At 46.7% G+C, this 18222-nt stretch overlaps 1 protein-coding gene across 2 annotated transcripts in view; it reads left to right on the top strand.

Annotated features, from left to right (window-relative positions):
• Positions 1 to 7525, top strand: part of SHISA6 (shisa family member 6) — a 222267-nt gene extending 214742 nt beyond the window's left edge. For both annotated transcript variants that reach the window (XM_052688170.1, XM_052688169.1), the window contains one exon: positions 1378 to 7525. In XM_052688170.1, coding sequence (XP_052544130.1) covers positions 1378 to 1928 — 551 coding nt within the window. In that variant the 3' untranslated portion in view covers positions 1929 to 7525. The remainder of the gene's footprint in view (positions 1 to 1377) is intronic.
• Positions 7526 to 18222: the final 10697 nt, after the last annotated feature.

Genomic DNA, 18222 nt, shown 5'->3' with positions numbered 1-18222 from the left:
GTCCCCATCAGATTAGTTGCAAGAAACCTCGTTCTCTCTGTAAGGTGGAGAACTTCACTTCATTTTTGAATGAGGAAGACACTTCTTGCACACCAGAGGATGTTCTGTTGTCTTCTCCATGGAGATGAAGGCTGTTTGCCACGTGTCTGGGATGAGTCTTTCTCTGAGCTCTTCTGCAGCCACTGATGAGCCAGAAAAGATGGGGCGCATCAAGAAAACATCTCAGAAAAGGAAATGAAGGAGAAAGACACATACAGATTCTTAGTGCTGAGCTCTGGACACACCTCCACCTCCTCCACCCACCCCATGGAGACACTGTTGGGAACTTCCATTTAATGATAGCATTTCTGATAAGGGGTTGGTGCTCCATGCTTTATGCCTGCAGTCACAGGCACATCATGATGGTCCACAAGCTGTGCTGTCTTGAAACCCAAAGGCTGATGATCCTCCTTCCAGCTAGGCAGTCCTACTCCCCCAGCATAAGGCATATGAACATCAAAGTTTTTTACTGGAAAGCTGGGTTTTTCCTTCATCTTCAACCCACAGGTTGTTTGAATCAGGTCATTCCATCTGCTCTGGGATTTAAGTAGTATGCTGGGACGTATCTGCAGTAGGTAAAATCCTCCCTGAGGCTGAAGCATTTGTTTGAAATCCAAAAAGAACTCTGCAACAAAGAGATCATTTAAGGCAAAGAAGCAAACTGATCAAGCAACTTTCCATGAGATAAACTCCACAATATCAAGCAGTGTATAGAAACACTGGTAAATAAAACCTCAGGCATATGATTCAACATCTCAGAGAGAACATCCCATATTCACCAGAGACACTTTGTAAGCACATTTACAAATATTCAAGAATAGTAATTAACAGTGTTTTGAGGTAGCGTAGGGGGTTTCACAGCACATCCATATTTGAGGCCAGAGGTATGAGTTCCCCCAAATGGGGAAGTTGCCTTCCTCACCCTGCTTCCTCTGTGTTTTCTTTGTAAGTGCATTGTGAAGGTGATGTTGGATCATTTCTCCATAACTTGCTGTTTCTGCAAATTGTGTGATACCATGGTCTGGACCCAGCAGCACACAGAGTCTGTTGTGTCTGTTGTGTCTGTTGTGCAAGAAGGTGTGATGTATCATGAAAGGAATTACACCTGTCTGCACACAACTATTGCTGATAAACCCATGGCCACACAACCCACGTGGGGCTGGTGCCCCTCCAACAGGCAGCATCCGGACATGGACGTCCATGCCCAGGGCCAGCTGCTAGCAGACAGCCCTTAGGTCTTACTGGGAGGCTTCTACACAGCTGTGTGATACGCCGCCCATTCTCACCCTGTGGGAGAGCACTCTGACATTTTTAACCGTTCCCTTTCTTTTCCCACAGCTGACAAAGAGGCTGATGAGTACTACATGAGGAGGAGACACCTGCCTGACCTGGCAGCCCGGGGCACGCTCCCCATCAACGTCATCAAAATGTCTCAACAGACCAACCAGAGGGACAGGCCCCGCCGCCCCATCAGGGCCATGTCCCAGGACAGGGTGCTGTCTCCTGAGAGGATCATGCCTGAGGAGTTCAGCATGTCCTATGAACGGATCCTCTCAGATGAACAGCTTCTGTCCGCGGAGCGTCTCCACTCGCAGGACCCTCTGCTCTCCCCGGAGCGGTCGGGATACCCCGAGCAGTCCATGTCACGGGCACTGTCACACACAGACGTCTTTGTTTCAACACCTGTCTTGGATCGCTACAGGATGACAAAAATGCACTCCCATCCTAGTGCCTCAAATAACTTGTACAATACCTTAGGGATGAACCCAACATCCGCCAAGCGCCAAGCATTTGCCTCCCGACGGCACAACACGGTAGAACAACTGCATTATATTCCAGGACACCACCACCACTACCGCACAGCGAGCAAAACAGAGGTGACTGTTTGATATGACCTCGAGCATTGTAGATATTCATTAAGGACTGGGGTGGCCACGGCACCCCGTACTGCAGTGGCCTTATAGGCCAAGATAACCTCTAATAACTCAGTGTCTGAAAAGATTTCTCTGACAGTCCCATCCCATTGTTTTTAAAGCCGCCTCTACATTGATTACATAAGAAGAACCCAACCAAACTGAAAACAGTGAGGGATAATGGAGGAAACTTCCTGACGTGCATCAGTTTCTGTCAAAGAAAGCCATAGTAAGTAGATGGCTCCTTCCAAGGGCTCACCTACATTATCTGATTATTTTCATCAATTTTAGACTTTTCAGTTGCTACAAGCAGAACCAGTCTCACGCAGCCCGTGACAGGGAGGAGGAAATGCAGCGCTCCATCCTGGCAGGAAGGGGCCCTGTTCTCATCCCTCATGCCAGTCCTCACGGTTGACCTTTGAGTAGCAAATAGGTCAGCTTCTGGCTGGGGATCACCTCCAGACCACTCAGTACCAGCCAGCACCCATCCATCTGTTCTTCCTCACCCTTGGAACAAATTCAAGGGCAGGCTTTCCTAAGGGACTGGCAGATCTAGGGACAAGAATAGCCTGGCTGAGAAATAAAGATTTAGTTTATATTAAATATACTCATAAGATAAAAATATACTAGTGCCTACAAATCGCCTGCTCTCTCAGTGTAGGAAGTAGTGGGGTTGATGTGTTCAATAAGCACAAATATACTGAAATGCTTGTTAGACCCCTTCTCCACTCATTCTAGTATCTTACTATCTCCAACATGTAAATAGGAAGGAGGAACAGCTTATCTCTCCTCCAGCTTCTTGCCACTGCTGAGGCTCTAGTGCCAGAACTTGTTCAGCTTCACTCTGCTGACCTGTGCTGGGGGAAGTGCTGACTCCACCAACACCCCTGCCAGGAAAGTCTACCGTGGGTTTCATCTGAATTTCTCCCCATGAGTTTCTTTTCCTGATAGCATTTTCCACCACTCCAATTCGCATTTCCCAACATGTTTCTTTCTTTCAGTTGCGACCTAGAACTCTGTATGCAGCAAATCTCTTTCCAGACTTAGCAGAAGCTCAAAGCTGAGAGTGTCTGTCTACAGAAAAGCAAGTTGGTAATTTTCCATGGTTGTCTTACCATAGAATGGCCCAAAAAGAAACCTTCCAAATTCCAATTCCACCGAGTCCCAGTTCTAACCATGCAGACAGTTCCATTTCATGCATATAAATTATATATCCAGCATAATTATAATAAACGGGCATGTTGTATATCTGATATAATGGTAATTAGATAATGTATATTTGTAAAATCTTTTAAGGATAGACTCGTGGGCCCAGAATTTGTGAGGGTTTTATCTCTGGCTTTCTACACAGATTAGGATCTGCTCTGGATTTCTTTGTTGTTCCTTTTTGTTATTATTGTTTTCCTTTTATTTGTTCTCCTTTCAAATCCTGCAGAACCAACTCACACCAGAACTTTCTTTGGCCAGGAAAGGGTCTGTGGTTCTGAAGGCCACACAGCCCCAGTGCTGTAACTGCAGTGGTGCTGGGCACTATAGTCCAGCAATTCCTGTCCGTGGTGTGAACACAAAGCCCCAGCACATGCACGCACCCATGCACCAATCCAAAAGACAGGCATGACCCCTCCTTGGGGTAAAAAGATGACTGACTTTAGATTGTAAACAAGTTTCCACATGGCGCATCTCTCACATCCTCACCCTGAGTCATTTTCTACTTTCTCCTCAGCAAACTCTGTCTAAATTAGCTCTGTTCTCCTCTTCCCCACAAATACCTCCTTCCTCTTGGCCTTAGTGATGTTCCCAGCTCAATACTGCATACACTGATTGTAGGTTGTGAGCTTGAGTTCATGCAGGGGCTCATGATGCAGCACTGGGTTCTTCTGGTGCAGGACAGGCAGGAGGAGCATGCTGTCTGTTCCAGGTGATTTCAGAAATAGGCTTCAATGGGGTGGCTGTGCTGTCTTTCACTGTGATAGTTTTCAAAAGAGAACCAAGGCCTTCACTTTCCCAGACCATGCTGGGTTTGCTGCTCCTGGTTCATGGGCTTTCTTCCTCAGCTAATGGAGACTGCGTTTAGAATAGACTCCATCTGAGAGAAGTACTGGGGCTTTGTTTGATGGAAACTGAGCAGAAAAGGAACAAATAAGAGCCTATGTGATCTAAGTGGCCGTTACCACGCAGCCTTGGGCAAAGCCGTTCTGGGCAAAAAACAGAATTGTGCATGGATCAGGGTGGAAGTTCAGTGGTGTGGGAGGGACAAGTGAGAAAAGGCCTCATCTTCTGACCCTTTTCTTTGATGGACACTCCTCTTCCCGACTACCTCCAAGCTCCTCAGTTCAGTCACGGGATATTTCTTCACAGAGCGCACATCTCTGTGCAAACATCGCCCTGGTGACTTAATTCCTTGCAGCCAGAAGTTTGTGACTGATTTGGAGAGAAGAGGAATGTACACGACTGGCAGGGAGGCAGTCCCTGCTAATTTTCTGGGGCTCTTCCATTCATTTTTATCCCAGACAAAGCCAGGATCTTCCCCTCTGCAAGCAGAGAGATGAATGCTGTGGGTGAGGAGAGCCCACCCTAAAGTCTGCAGGAGCTGAGGTGGCAGAGCTGGAGGAGCAGAGGGGACCGTGTGAGGCTGTGGGTAGGTCAGCACTCTTTCCATTTCCTTAGCTGTTTGTCCCAAGCTCTCATCTTTGTCTAAGTGTTCAGTTCACCAACTAAGAAGCTGCTGGACCAGATGCGAACATGGAAGTTCTCGATCCAAGTAGCCCACGCAGATGCTGTGCCCTGGGCCTTTTGACCTCAGAGCCGTCTCTTATTCTGACTGACCAACATCACAGGCCTTCTGCTAACTTGTCAATAATCCTCCAAAGAAATCTTATCCCCATCTCCTCGCCTCTTCCACCCACACAACAGTTTCAAGCACATGTGTCCCATTAGAACCATTGAACAGCCTTTCTAGGCCAAATTTCTCCTGGGACTCTGCCACTACCACAGAAAATTTTCAGCAAATTTCTTTCAAAGGCACCAAGGCCAAATGGCTGCAACTTCTTCTGGGCACTGTGTGTTCCCCTGGCTTGCGCTGTGTGTTGGAATGGGTTGGTGGCTAGAGTAGTGGCATTTCAGCATGTACAGGTGTTCTTACATGATTTTATTCCTTTTTCTGAGTGTGTCACCAAAATGGCACTTGGTCCAAGACTGGGAGTTGTCATACAAGGTCTGGTCCCCAGCATTTCTGTTTTCTGTGGTCAATAACAGCAGCACTTTCCTATTCCACAGAGGCATTGTGAGTGTTCGTACCATAACGTCTTTGAAGTGCTTTGAGTCTCTCTCACAACAGGCACTGTAGAAGAGAGAAACATTTTTATTACTGTCGTTTGTCATCATTCTCCTGCCACATCGTGTCTGATGTGTTGCAATCCAGTCCGTCCAGAATGAGAGTGCTGGGGTGGGGGATGCAGCCCCCAGACCTCACACTGCTTTCCTTCTGGTCGTGGTCCCGCTAGCAGGCAGCAGCTCTGAGGAACACTGTTACCTGCACTGTGATTTTTCTGCTTTCTCCTCTTGTCTGAGTCCCCATTTCATTCTGCACTCAGGACAAAAGCAGGAAGCAGTCATATTCCTCTGTACAGTAAAATATGATCTGCCTTGATTAATCTAGTGTACTCTGAAGAATTGATCTGTCTTTTTCTCCAACTCACAGGTGGAAACACATCTGTGGAGCATCCAGTTCCAAATGTGCATGTGCAGGGACTGGGGGAGAGTGATGTAGAAAGGTTTATATTCTTTCCTACAAACTGATAATTATTTGCATTCCCCAAGCAGCAACACTTAATAGTGAGCTGTGCTGGGTTTTATATGATTACATACAAATATCTCATTGATACAGATACGTGTATGTTTATGAGTATACACATAAACACACATGTATATGTGTATGCTGTAAAACGCAGTCATAAAGTGCTAATTGACCCTGTATCAATCTAAGCTTCCAAAATGTATTGACCCACTCTTTGAAATGTGGAAAACTGTTTTTAATGAACCATGCAGATCACCATATGGAACAGAAATTTTGTCAAAGAAGACTTCTAATGACAGTGAATTGCGTTTTAAGGAAAAACAAAATATTTTTCAGTGTCTTAATGTTCCTTTTATAAATGGTATTCTCTTTCTCTTTCTTGGGGATGGGGTGGGTGGGAGGAAAAGTTATGTGGAATTAAGCCCTCCTTTCCTGGCCTAGATTTACGTTCTGCTAACCTAGCTGGCTGCAATGCTAATCCCATAAATCTGGGCTTCGAGCATGCATATTTCTGTGCTTTTGTCTATCAGAAGCTTTCTCACCAGGAGCCTGCGAGAGCCTGGCGTCATTTTTCTAAGGGAGGTGTAGGTCCTAATAGCTGGGAAGATTTCTACATCTTCTTCCTCCACATCAAACAAAATCACCATGAAACAGGGTGACTTTAATTGTGTTTGAAGTAAGCGTTCTGGTTTGTTAACAGTTTGCCATCTGCAGTTCACCTGATGGAGAAGTAGCTTAGTTTTGCTTCGAACTCAGCTGAAATATGTTTAACCCACACAGATTTCACATTCAAGTATATTTCAGTCAAGTAAGAAGTTTGTAGGGGGAATATGTGAGAAGGAGGCTGAAATATTTTTCCTACAAAGTGCTGCTAGCAATAAGCCAGTGCTGGGGCTGCTTCTTAGGGAACGGCCGCTCGTGTGTTGTGTGCCTGTGAGCGGATGGTGGAAGGTGCTGCTCACGGCCTCTCCTGACCGGCTGAAGGCTGCCAAAGAGATGCCCTCAACGAGCCCAGATCCCACGTGGGGACACCAACCTACACTTCACCTTTCGGGAACGAGGGGAGAGTCAGGCCAATGACACGAGCACGGAATAAATCTGGAAATGAAATCTCAGCAGCGAGCAAGGCAACGTCTCACGTCTCCACCATGACCTGTGATGTCCAGGAGGTCTCGGCCGGAGGAGGCGTGCGTTGCCCCATTCCCACCCTCTGCCCTGTGCTTCGTATCCACTCCCAACCTTCTGTCTGTAAACCTGTTAGGCATTTTTGTAGCAAGAATTTCTTGGCTCTGAGAAAAGACACTTCTTACTGTAATATTTTTAGTTTGGGGGACAATATTTCCTAAGAGGGGTTAAGTGGATATTTTTGTGCTTTAGCCCAGTTTATGGATTCCATGTTTATTATACGGTAGTACTGAAGAGGAAGTACATTTGTATCTATAACTTTGCACAGACTCTTGGTTAACCATTAAAGAGGCTTCAAGATGAGCAGTATTTGACTGTTTTTCTCTGTATTATTCTTGTTGTTATACTTACCCGTAAAAGCACATTCTGTATGTACTGTAAACAAAAATATTATCAGTTTAGTAAAATTTAGTCTTAAGGATTTTTCCACTTTTGTCAGTAACAAATATTTATGGATTCAAAAATAAAGGCAATTTCAACATACAAATTGTTTCCTTTTGATATCTATTGGGGAAAAATAAAAGGCCATTTTCCTGGCAGCCTTCCCAACCTTTGTAACCAGCGTTTGAAAGGTAGATATCTATATTTCTGTGTGTACTTAAATAGCGTCTATTAAAATGAAAGCTACAAGGTCTGGAAGAGTCATTATTTTTATGTATGTATTTATTGCATTTCATCATCATGCCAGAAAATAGCAGGGGGAAGGAGCGAGATGTTATTATATGCTGTAAAATTTTGTCATGCCAGCCTGTAAGTTTTTATTTTCAAATCGGCCTCCTTTAACTTTACATTGGCAAGCCATGATTCACTCTCCATCTAGAAAGCCTCGTTCTGCAGAACCGTAACTCATGAAATGCCCCATGGTGCTGGAGGCTTCAGCTGGGGCTTGGCTTCTGCCGTTGGCAGGACTGATGCAGGAATTTCCTCATTACTCCTCTGAGATGCTAGCCAATGAAGCCAGAGCATGTTCCTCACTAAGCATCCCTCACCACTACCACCAAGGATGAAAGTGGAAGAGTATTTCTCTCTTTTTTTTTAGTGCAGGAAACGTAGGAATTTGTATTTCGATGTTCGTATTAATTTGCTTTCAGCATTATGCAAATTTGCTTGCATTACAAAAATGGGATCATTGGTAATTGGGAAGGATTTCTGGAAATGAACACTGTTGAGGCATCAGAAGGCTTTCAGAGTACGCTGCGGGGACAGGATGATGGAAGGCAGGTGCTCCCCTCCCAGCACGGAGCTGCTGGCAGCCAGTCCCCATGGTGCTGGGCTCTGGGAGAAACTCTCCTCATGCTGATGTCACACCTCTGTCCCCTGTCCCTCTCTGCCCTTGTCCCTCCTCTGCGAACTCACAGCTCAGACAGGCTGAGGCATGAAGCTCTAGAAGAGTTCTTTGTTCTGGAGATCCTTCCCCTCCACCTCCTTGGTGCAGAGATGACCACATCACCTTCCCTCACCCACCTAGATCCTCTTCTGCCTCTCCTCATTGCTTTCTGTTTCCTTTGCTGCTCAGCTTAAATAGATTAACGAAGTTCTGAGATGCAACACCCCACTAAGAGAAGATAATCATTTTCCAGGGCAGGTCCAGGGGGAAGATGTGTCTTTTCCTTTGCCTCTGGCTGGGTTGGTGCTTGGGGTCTTCTATTGCTCTAAGAGCAGAGCTCAAAGTCAACAAGGAATGATCAGCAGTTCCTAAGAAACACATGAACCCAGCAGAGTTAATTAAAAAGCATTTTTAATGGCAAAGTTTCATTTTGCCTGGCGGTTCCATTCATAATTACCCAATCCTTTGTAGCACTAATAAGTGGGGAGGGAGCAATGGGGAATTAGCTAATTTTTCCACTTCCCATAAAAGGCATTGAGGAGAACAGCAGGATTTATTGTGCTGAGAGCCAATGATGACTGAGATGAAGCCAGAGCCAATTCTTACCTCAAAAAAGCAATAAATCCTGCTGCTTCCAGTTCCAGTAACAACTGAGTTCAGTACTGTGGTGAAGAGCTCAGGCCCATTCCGATCCCATGTTGCCTGGGTAAAGTTAGGCAGAGAAGACCCATCTTCCCTCCAGGGAACAGCACAGAGAGCTGTTATGGCAGATCTGTCCCACAGGGACAGATAGATAGGATCTGTCCCAAGGGCAGGACAAAATGGTCCCCATCACACAGTAGAGGTCCACGCTCTGAGGCAGCAGAACACGGGAAGAGAAAGGCCAGCGACTGGCAGGGGAACCACCAAACAAAGGTCTTTGGTAGGACTTGAGGATGGATATGATGGCATGGGTGTGGAGTCACCTGGGGATCAACAGGGCTGGATTTTCCAACTGTCTCTTTTCTTTCATAGAAACAGCTTGGTCATGAGTCACCCTCACAGCAAGGTTCTGCTGCTTCCTCCTCACATGGCTGCTGGCACAGAGATGCAGGGGGGTAAAACTCTCCATAGTGAAGCAGCGACCCTTCCCTATGGAACAGTAAGATCCACAAGGCAAAAGGGTCAGGGCTCCGTCCACTTCTTGAAAGGGAAAATCCAGAAATGCTGCTGAAATCTAAAGGAGGACGAGTCCAAGTGAGAGAGGTGGCCAGCCCACAGGTGCCATCTTCCCAGCAGCTGTCCCACTGTCCCTAGCTCCAGCCCCACAAATGTGACTGTTTGCCAAACCTAAGCATTAGCCCTGGTCTCAGTTGCTTTGGAAAGATGTTGAAAAATCAAGAATTAAAGGAGTTCAGGATAATTAACACCTGACAACATTCACTTAGGGAAAACAGATCTTGTCAAACAAACTTGAATTCATTTTTTAATATTACTAAAATTTGAGCTGTCAAAGACACAGTAAATTGAGCCTTTTCCACAGTATTGGATCATGTGCTGCTTGACACCCAATTAAGCTTTTATCACTGCACGTTATTGAGAAAGCTGATGTTAAAGGGGTGCAGCAGCAGATCTCAAAGTGGGAGCTTCCGTGGGTTTTGCCTCTGAAGTGCTATTGCCAGTGGTAAAGACAACATGCTTTTCAACACAAAGCTTGGCAATCCGGAAGTGAAATTGTTGCTCCTAGAAGTTACAGGAGACAGAGAGGGTTTTGCAAGCAAAGAGCAACAAAAGAGGGAAGTTGTGAGCCAAGGGTGCTCGGGTCCCTTCGAACAAAAAAATGCCATAATGCAATAAAGGAAACCAGACCTCCAGGAACTGGAGCAGGGCTTCTAGGGCAGACAGAGATGGAGAAGCAGTCCAACCCACAGCTGAGTAGCAGAAATGCTCTTCAGTGAGGTTTTTACAAAGCTGGGTATTTTAATTCATAGCAAGAGGCTAAGAGGTGCAAGCACCTGCAGAAAGCGGAAATGAAGGGTATTAAAGAGCTCTTTAATCCAGCATCAGAAGAACCAGCTGGTGAAACCTGAAGCTAGAGGTGCTGGTGCTGAAACAAATTATCAACGAAAAGTGAAGCTTTGGAGTATAGACAATTTCAACAGCTGAGTGGTTTCTCCTCTGAAAAGCGAGTCTGCTTCAGCAAACTCCATTTCTTTGGTTGGGAACCAGGTACAGTTGTGGATTATATTACATTCAGACTAGATCGGAGATGTCTCTTGTTGTAATAAATGCGATGTGGTTGCTAGTGCTAAGCCTTATTGCTTCAGTAATCCTTTGAAGAAAATATCACCTTTCTCTCAGCTATTTTCATAGGCAAAACCCACAATTTGTTGAGCTCTTCTGTGAGCAGAAGCTCACTTCAAACACGGATGTGTTTTCTGCCCATGAAGGAGGGCTCTGCTTCCACAGGGCCCTTCCTGCAAGGCATTTAATAGCACACTTAAAGGCATTTAATAATGAATGGAGCTTTGCAGGAGCCTCCAGGAGCACTGTCATTCCCTGCAGAGCAGAGAGGACATCGGAAGGAGAGACTTTTGGAAGTGGCTCACCCCAGTCACGCAGTGAGTCAGGAGCAGACTGGGAATACGACCTGGTTCCCCTTCTCCCTCCTCGTCAAAATGCCAGCTCTTCCCTTCTGCCTCAAGCTTTGGGAAGCACTCTGAGTTTAACTTAGATTTCAGGCTGCTGACCAAGCTCGGCATCTGCCAAAGCAGCAGCACATCTGAGTCCTGCAGTAAATACTCATGTTTGCTGTAGGAGAGGAAGAAATCTTTTTCTCTCACCTTCTCAGTGTCTCCCCTTGCTTGGCACAAGACTGCATCATGGTAGGAATAACCTCAGTGGTGACTTCGTTGTCTTTCAGAAGATTTACTGCCAAACTGCTGTCTCAGAACTCCTTTGGAGCGGAATCTGCTCAGAGATTTTGTAGAGTTTTATGTTGGACAGAGGTGCCTGCAGTGATCAAAACTGTTTGGCTGCAGGAAAGCTCAGGAGCCATCTCAGTCCTTTCAGACCAACATTCATCTGTCCCTACTGAAAGTAACTGAACAGCTGAAAGTTTCATCTCTTAGTGCAAGATAAAATAGATGTCTAACCCAGCTGCCTTCTGAGGCTGCTCATACAAGGATTATTTTAGATTGAGACATCAAATTCTGATCTATTCAAAAAGTGGACACTAACTGCACTGTTCATGCTCCCTCTGGCAAAGTCCTCCAGGAAGCAAATTCTTTATTCAGGCCCTCTATAGATCCCAAAGGATTTCCTATCAAGGAAATCTTTCTGCTACTTCACCTGCCACACCTGCTCCATCAAACTTCCTTCAAACCAGTGGGACTTCATTTACCCAGCCCTTCTCAGCAACTTCACCTGTGTGCTGACTGGAGTGGCACTTCCACTGCTAGTTATAGAATGTCTGAGAAGGAAAGAAGCTCACTGATGAAAGAAAAAAACCTTAAGTTGTGCCAGGAGGTTCAGGTTGGAGATGAGGAAGAATTTCTTCTTCAAAAGAGTGGTCAGGAAATGGAATGGCACCACCAGGGAAGTGGTGGAGTAACCGTCCCTGAAGGTGTTCAGGAAACATTTAGATGTTGTGCTGGGGTTTAGTGGGAAATATTGGCGGTAGGTGGTGGGTAGATGGTTGGAGTAGATGATCTTGGAGGTCTTTTCCAACCTTGGTGATTTTCTGATCCTAATGCCCAGATCCTGGGCCTCTTGATTTCACTGCTGTCCTGAACAGTGGAGCAAATTTCATCTCTTGTTGCTTTCTTCACTGCCCACATGTCGCATCCTCCACTGAAAAAGGAAGGACTCCAGGAAAGGTCGTAGTACTGTGTTGATGCACTCTGCAGGCAGCAGTGTCCCTTTAGCACCCCTCTACAGAGAAGTTCTGTTCTGTCAGGGCACAGTATGCAATGGACTGCACAGCTGCTTCTGTGTTGGTGTTTACTAATTGATTTAGAATTTGACTTCGCATTTGGTGTGAGGACATCTTATGCAATCTTGAATCACCTCAGTTTTGCTCAATAAATACTTACTGAAATACCATCCCAGCTTCATCTTTTACTCCTCCTCTATTTTTCATGTCATTTCCCAGCATAGATACCTACCAGCTCCTCCCAGTCCCTCTCCTGTCCCAGTCTGAACATGCTTCTCACTGTTCCCTGCAAGCCAAGCAAGTTCAGAAGCTGCAGGCGCAAAGTTTTCCTCCCACTGTGTTCCATAGGCTCAGCAGTGGTTCTATGAAGGCACGGGATTGATAGGAAACCCCTGCTTGTTTCTGGAGCAGGTGCTGGGCTGGAACAGGTGCTGGGAGGCAGCCAGAGCATCCTGAGAAACAGGAAGCCATACTTCCTTTATGCAGGCATATGAAGTCATCTGAATGTAGGTGTTTTCTGTGTAAGATCAGGGAATCTTTGGCTCTGAAGCTGTCATTTGGACAGAGCTCCTTCCCTGTCCCCATTAGCTCCCACACTCAGTGTTCACATTTTAAAACTTTTTTGAATATCTTTCAGCCAAATTTTGTCCAGGATTTGTTCAGTTTGATGTTGAATCTTTCCTGAAAAATGCCACCCTGAGTGGAGCTTGTAGGAAACGCTGAGCATCAGCATCATATCTCCCACCTGCTCTGTCTGCCATGCTGATGCAGAGCACAAAAGCACAACCCCAAAGGCACTGAGGTAGTTTTAAAACCTGGGCTATCTCTGCTGCAAAACACAATCTAATTATAACAAAAAATCCACATCATTTACCCAGCAGCTATCCTATCAATAAGCCATTGCTCTGTTCCAATTACTGTGCTGTCAATTATGATATCTTCTGCAAGAAGCCTTCCTGTTATAACCTCCATCTTTGATATGTGGCTGCTCTTCTCCATCTCCTTTGAATCCCATTATTAAGATTCATTCAGGATTCTTTGGCTCCTTGGCTGTAACACTCTAATAGGGACAAGCTGAAGCAGGTGGGCTGGTGCTTAACATGCAGTGTATGCTCACGTGTCTTTGGTCGGGGCTGAAGGCATGTTCCCTGCTGGCTTCACACATACTATTCACCTTTTTTTTCTAATATTTTGAGTAGAATATTATTTTGGTTTTGGTGAGGCTGCCCTTTAGACCTGCTGATGATCAGAATAGGAACACTTCTGAAATAAACCTCAGGATTTTTCTGATATCCGCAATGGCTCAAACCCCTGCTCAGCTCATCCCTGTACTCCCTGGGAGGCTGATGGTGCTGCAATCCCCCTGTGTCTGTGGGAGAATTGAGAGGTACCATACAGGACTTGCAGAGAGACCAGAGTAAGACTGAAAATGTTCATTAGCAGTTCCCCAGAGACCTCTCGGCAGCAGCTCAGTGAGGATTTGCTGTGTTTTCATACAGACAGGCCCCATGAGACCACACAATGCAGACCTATGCCAGCGATTTGCTCTCAGCTCTGCCCATTTGATCTAAAGCAGCCACAGCTCTCCTGTTGTCAGCAGACCACTGGCAGCAAATTTCTTGCCCCAGGTGCTCTGTGAGAGTCTGCCCTCACCACTCCTCTGCAGATCCAGGCGATCCACAAAAAGTCTACTATGTAGTGCTAAGAAGCACACAGATGCAGAGAAGTTCTCAAGGGAGGAAGTTTCAAAACAGACAAGGACAAATTCTCCTGTTCCTGTGCATGCAGGGCCATTGATTTCTCTTGCCACAAAACCATGCCTCTGCGTGCAAGCCCAGGGATGGCAGCAGCTCCACAAAGCCTGCTGTGCATCAGTAGAATGCACCTCAAAGTTGCCAGCATGGCAGGGACCCCACTTGCCCTTTCACTGCGTGGCAGCAGCCTGTTCTAACCCACTATTGCAGGTGGGCAGCCAGCTGCAAAGTGCCCTTCACCTGCAGCAGGAAACCCAGGGTCCCCACGCCTTGCCCTAAGTGTCCAGATGAAGTCACTGACCGACCTCTTGCTGTGTGCATGAGGGCCTTGGCACAGTGTCATTTGTTGCCACTGTGTGCTTTGCTGTGTGGCTATTAGCTGGTTATCCAAGCTTTCTGTATGTAACTGATGAGTCCAGAGTAATTGCTATGACTGATAGCAGGAGAGCATGCTAGTGCTCATTAAAGACAAATTGAGCTGCCTGCTGTGAGCAAAATAGATGCATTTACGCAGGCTTTCTTAGTGCCTGTGTTTACACAGAAACATCCCCTGCCTGTAGGATCTGAAGAGATGCTCATATTCTAATCTGTGAGGACCAGGTGGGAAACCAGGACTGTATGGGGAGGTGGAATATGGGTGGAGCACATTTCAGGAAGCAGAACCTGGAGACCTGGATAGCTAGCTTCAACAATTAGCCAGCCATGCCAGAAAATCTTTACCAACAGGGGAATCTGGCAGCCAGCTCAGACTTTGGTGTAATGTCCTTCACTGGCTCAGCCCTGCCAGGCTGGTATTTGCTGGAACCAGGTTACTGCAGGTAGGTCGTGTCTGCCTCTCTGGGCTGGGCTGTTTCCCCATCCACAAAGCACAGCCATCTCACTGCTGTCTTCATGTGCAGGTGAGTGGATGGGAAAACATTACAGCTCCGATTTGGATGGAGAAGAGGAACCAACACATCTCAGGACGAGGCTGAGTTCAGCTGCTTGGCAGAATAAATTTCCTTTCTGCTCCTTGGGCAACTAACTTGCTGCTGCCGACTTTGCAAGGCAGACGCTGGACAAAGCTGGAGTCCTGGTTTGCTGATTGCTGCCCCACACACCAGTAGAGGTCCTGTCCCTCCTGCATGCTGGGAAGTCAGTCTCATTCCAGCACAATTCCCTGGAGATCTCCAGATTATTCTTGGCACTCAGATGACTTTGCTGCCCGGATTTCAACACATCCTATGGAGTGTTTTTCTCTACTGCACCTTCTCTCCCACAGCAGCAGAGAGCAACTTTTCACCCAAGAGAAACTGCTGGAGACATTTGACTGTCAATCACATGACAGCGCATAGTGAAATGGAGGAAGGAGACTAGGTGTCTGCTGGCAGAGGAGATTTGGCTGCAGGGAGGCTGGACAGCTTGTTCAGGAGCCCTGCAGCATACTGGTCACACATGGCTGTTGCTGCAGGGCCTCTGTTCTAATTCTAACCTCTCATCCTAATCCTAACACCATAAACCTACCCAAAAAGTTAACCCTAACCCTAATAACTTGCTACAGCCATTTGTCTCCAGCAAAGTGTGTGCACTCAGAGATGGCCCTGCCTGCAGAAGGCACGGCTTTGCACTGGCTCCAGCACCAGTTAAGGGCTCATTTTTGCCTTCCAACAAGTCATCCCAAGCTGTGAGTAATCTCAGGAGATTTTAAGAACAGCGAGATCTGGGGGCTGCTGCAGCCTGCAGCATGCTGGTTAGGACATGGCATTGATGGAATATGGTCAGCAACGGCAATCATTCATCTCCAAGACGTGTCAGGCTGTGTTGGGCCTGCTGCCCTCTTTATTGCCCTAATCATGAGCACTGAGGGTGACAATTCATGATTTTCACCCATTCCTGCTAAGTTTTGAATATGTTTTCCCAAGGCAGCTTGGTAGCAGATAATTGGACAGATCAAAGAGCTCAAGAAATGGATTTAGTCAAATGTTGGATTATGTGATTCATCTGCCTTCCACATCACGTATTTTCCCCAAGGTAAATTCAAATTAGCACCTGTTGGAAAGCCTATTAGTCAATGTCTGGGCTCTAGTGCATTGGAATTCAAAGGCTTTCCATTTAGCGGGAGGCAATTTCTCATTGTCTAAGGAGCCAGCAGCCATCTTGTTTGTTGTTAATTAACAAAACCCCTATATGACCACAGCACACAATTTTTCCAGATTCAGGCACGGACATCCACGCTGCCCTGTGCTAATGCAGCCTTGCCTTGAGTATTGGGCACCACAGTACAAGGACATAAACAGCTAGAGACTGTCCAAAGGTGGGCTGTGAAGGTGGGGAAGGGTCTGAGGAAAGATGTTCAACTCGATGTGCACAAAGTCTGCAGGACAGCAGGAAGGAGGATGTGCTGTGGGAGCCCACAGTGTGCCAAGTGGCCAAGAAGCCCAATGGCATCCTGCCTTGTGTCAGCAATAGAGCAGCCAGCAGAGCAGGAGGTGATCGTCCCCTGTGCTCAGCACTGGTGAGGCTGCACCTGGAGTGCTGTGTTCAGTTCTGAGCCCCTCACTGCAAGAAAGACACAGAGGCCTGGAGAGTGTCCAGAGAAGGGCAGTGGGGCTGGAGCACAGGTGTGATGGGCAGCCTGGAGAAGAGGAGGCTCAGGGCAGAGCTCACGGCTCTCTCAAACTCTCTGACAGGAGACTGTGGTGAGGTGGGGGTCAGCTTCTGTTCCAAGGTAACAGTGATAGGAGAAGAGGGAATGGCCTTGAGTTGTTCTTGGAGAGATTCAGGCTGAATGTTTGGAAGAATTTCTTCTCGGAAAGAGTGTTAATGCATTTCTGCTGTTCATGGAAGTGGAGGAGTCACTGCCCCCATAGGTTAAGGAAAGGGTAGGTGTAGTACTTAGGGACAAGATTTAGTGGGCAATAGTGGTGGTATGTGGATAGTTGGATTGAATGATGTTGGATGTTTTTCCAGCCTTAGTAATTCTATGATTCTATGATCACCTGTGAGCATTGCAGGCTGAGGTGATGAACAAGTGGGACAAAGCTTTGGGGAAGCCACCTTCTCTCAAGTCTACATCCTGCTCTGCTCTTCTAGCAAAATCAGCTCAGGAATGTATAGATTGATAGAGCTAAAGAAAGTGCCTGGGGAGGACCATGCACCCTGCTTCTCATCCTTTCCTCCCAGCATCTTCCACTGCAGCACACCAGCCAGTTCGGGTTGGGATGAGGAGGCCTTTTGTGTGCTGTGAGGTGAAGGTGACTTGGCATCAGAGAGAGAACCACAGGATGGGGCACTGGGGGCTGGACATCCTGCATGACACAGCAAGGGCTGCTCCTCAGTCATGGCTACAGGCGAGCTGCCAGCTCCTCTGCCCCACAAGACAGAGGGGTAACAGCAGGCTGGATCAGACTCAAACACACTGGTTTTAAAGCTGATGAACAGGCAAGATGCAAACTACATTTCATACGTATACATATATATACACATCTATTCTTTTATTTTTTATTAAGTGAAGCTACCTGGTGTCGTTTCAGAGAGTTCTGACATGGCTTTGCAGCTGATGCAGCCATGACTGCAGCTGACCCCAAAAGCCCCAACACTGACCTGGGTTTAGGGAGCACTGCAGCTCCATATGACTCAGCAACAAGAAAGCTCATACTGTTCTTAGACGTAGGAACAGAGGAGAGGGACAGAGGCAGGGAAGTGACTTTAACCTCGGGATGACTGTGCTGAGGACAGCCTAGGACACTTTGAAGCAAAGGATTTAAAAGCTTAATCTGTTTAGTTAATTAAAGAGACTTGAAAGGCAACGTGCTCGCAAAACACAGGTAACTTAATGGGGAAAAGCTCCGAGTTCTGAAAGGCTCTGCAATATACTGGGAAAGACAACAATCTGACAGATGTCTGGAAGCTGAAGCCAGTTGCTGTCAGACTGGGAAAAACGTGCAGATCTACTGGGGAGGACCAATGAAGTACAGAACTAGTGAACTACCTCTCAGCTTTTTCAAGCTGCCACTTTTAGAAAAACTTAACCTGGTGTGATTTCATCCATCACACTGCTCACCAGAGTGATCCCAGCTGCCACCCCTATGGTAACCAGCCCCCGTGGCATTGTGGAAGCACCTCCAGCTCCCAAATGGCCTTTGCAGAGAGAGAGAGCTGTTTGCTCTTCCACCTCTAACTAACTCACCACCAGGGGTCCATCCATACACGCACACATTTTCCAGTCCAGTCTCCACAAGGGAAAGTTAAAAGATGAGTTCATCTTCTGTGGTTCTTCAGTTGTCCATGTTACACTGACAAAACAATCTTCCTGG

Source organism: Tympanuchus pallidicinctus, unplaced genomic scaffold, assembly GCF_026119805.1.
Source record: "Tympanuchus pallidicinctus isolate F22 unplaced genomic scaffold, pur_lepc_1.0 scaffold23, whole genome shotgun sequence".
NCBI classification, from domain to species: Eukaryota; Metazoa; Chordata; class Aves; order Galliformes; family Phasianidae; genus Tympanuchus; species Tympanuchus pallidicinctus.
Note: the sequence above shows the minus strand (reverse complement) of the source record. Positions and strands in the feature narration are given on the sequence as shown.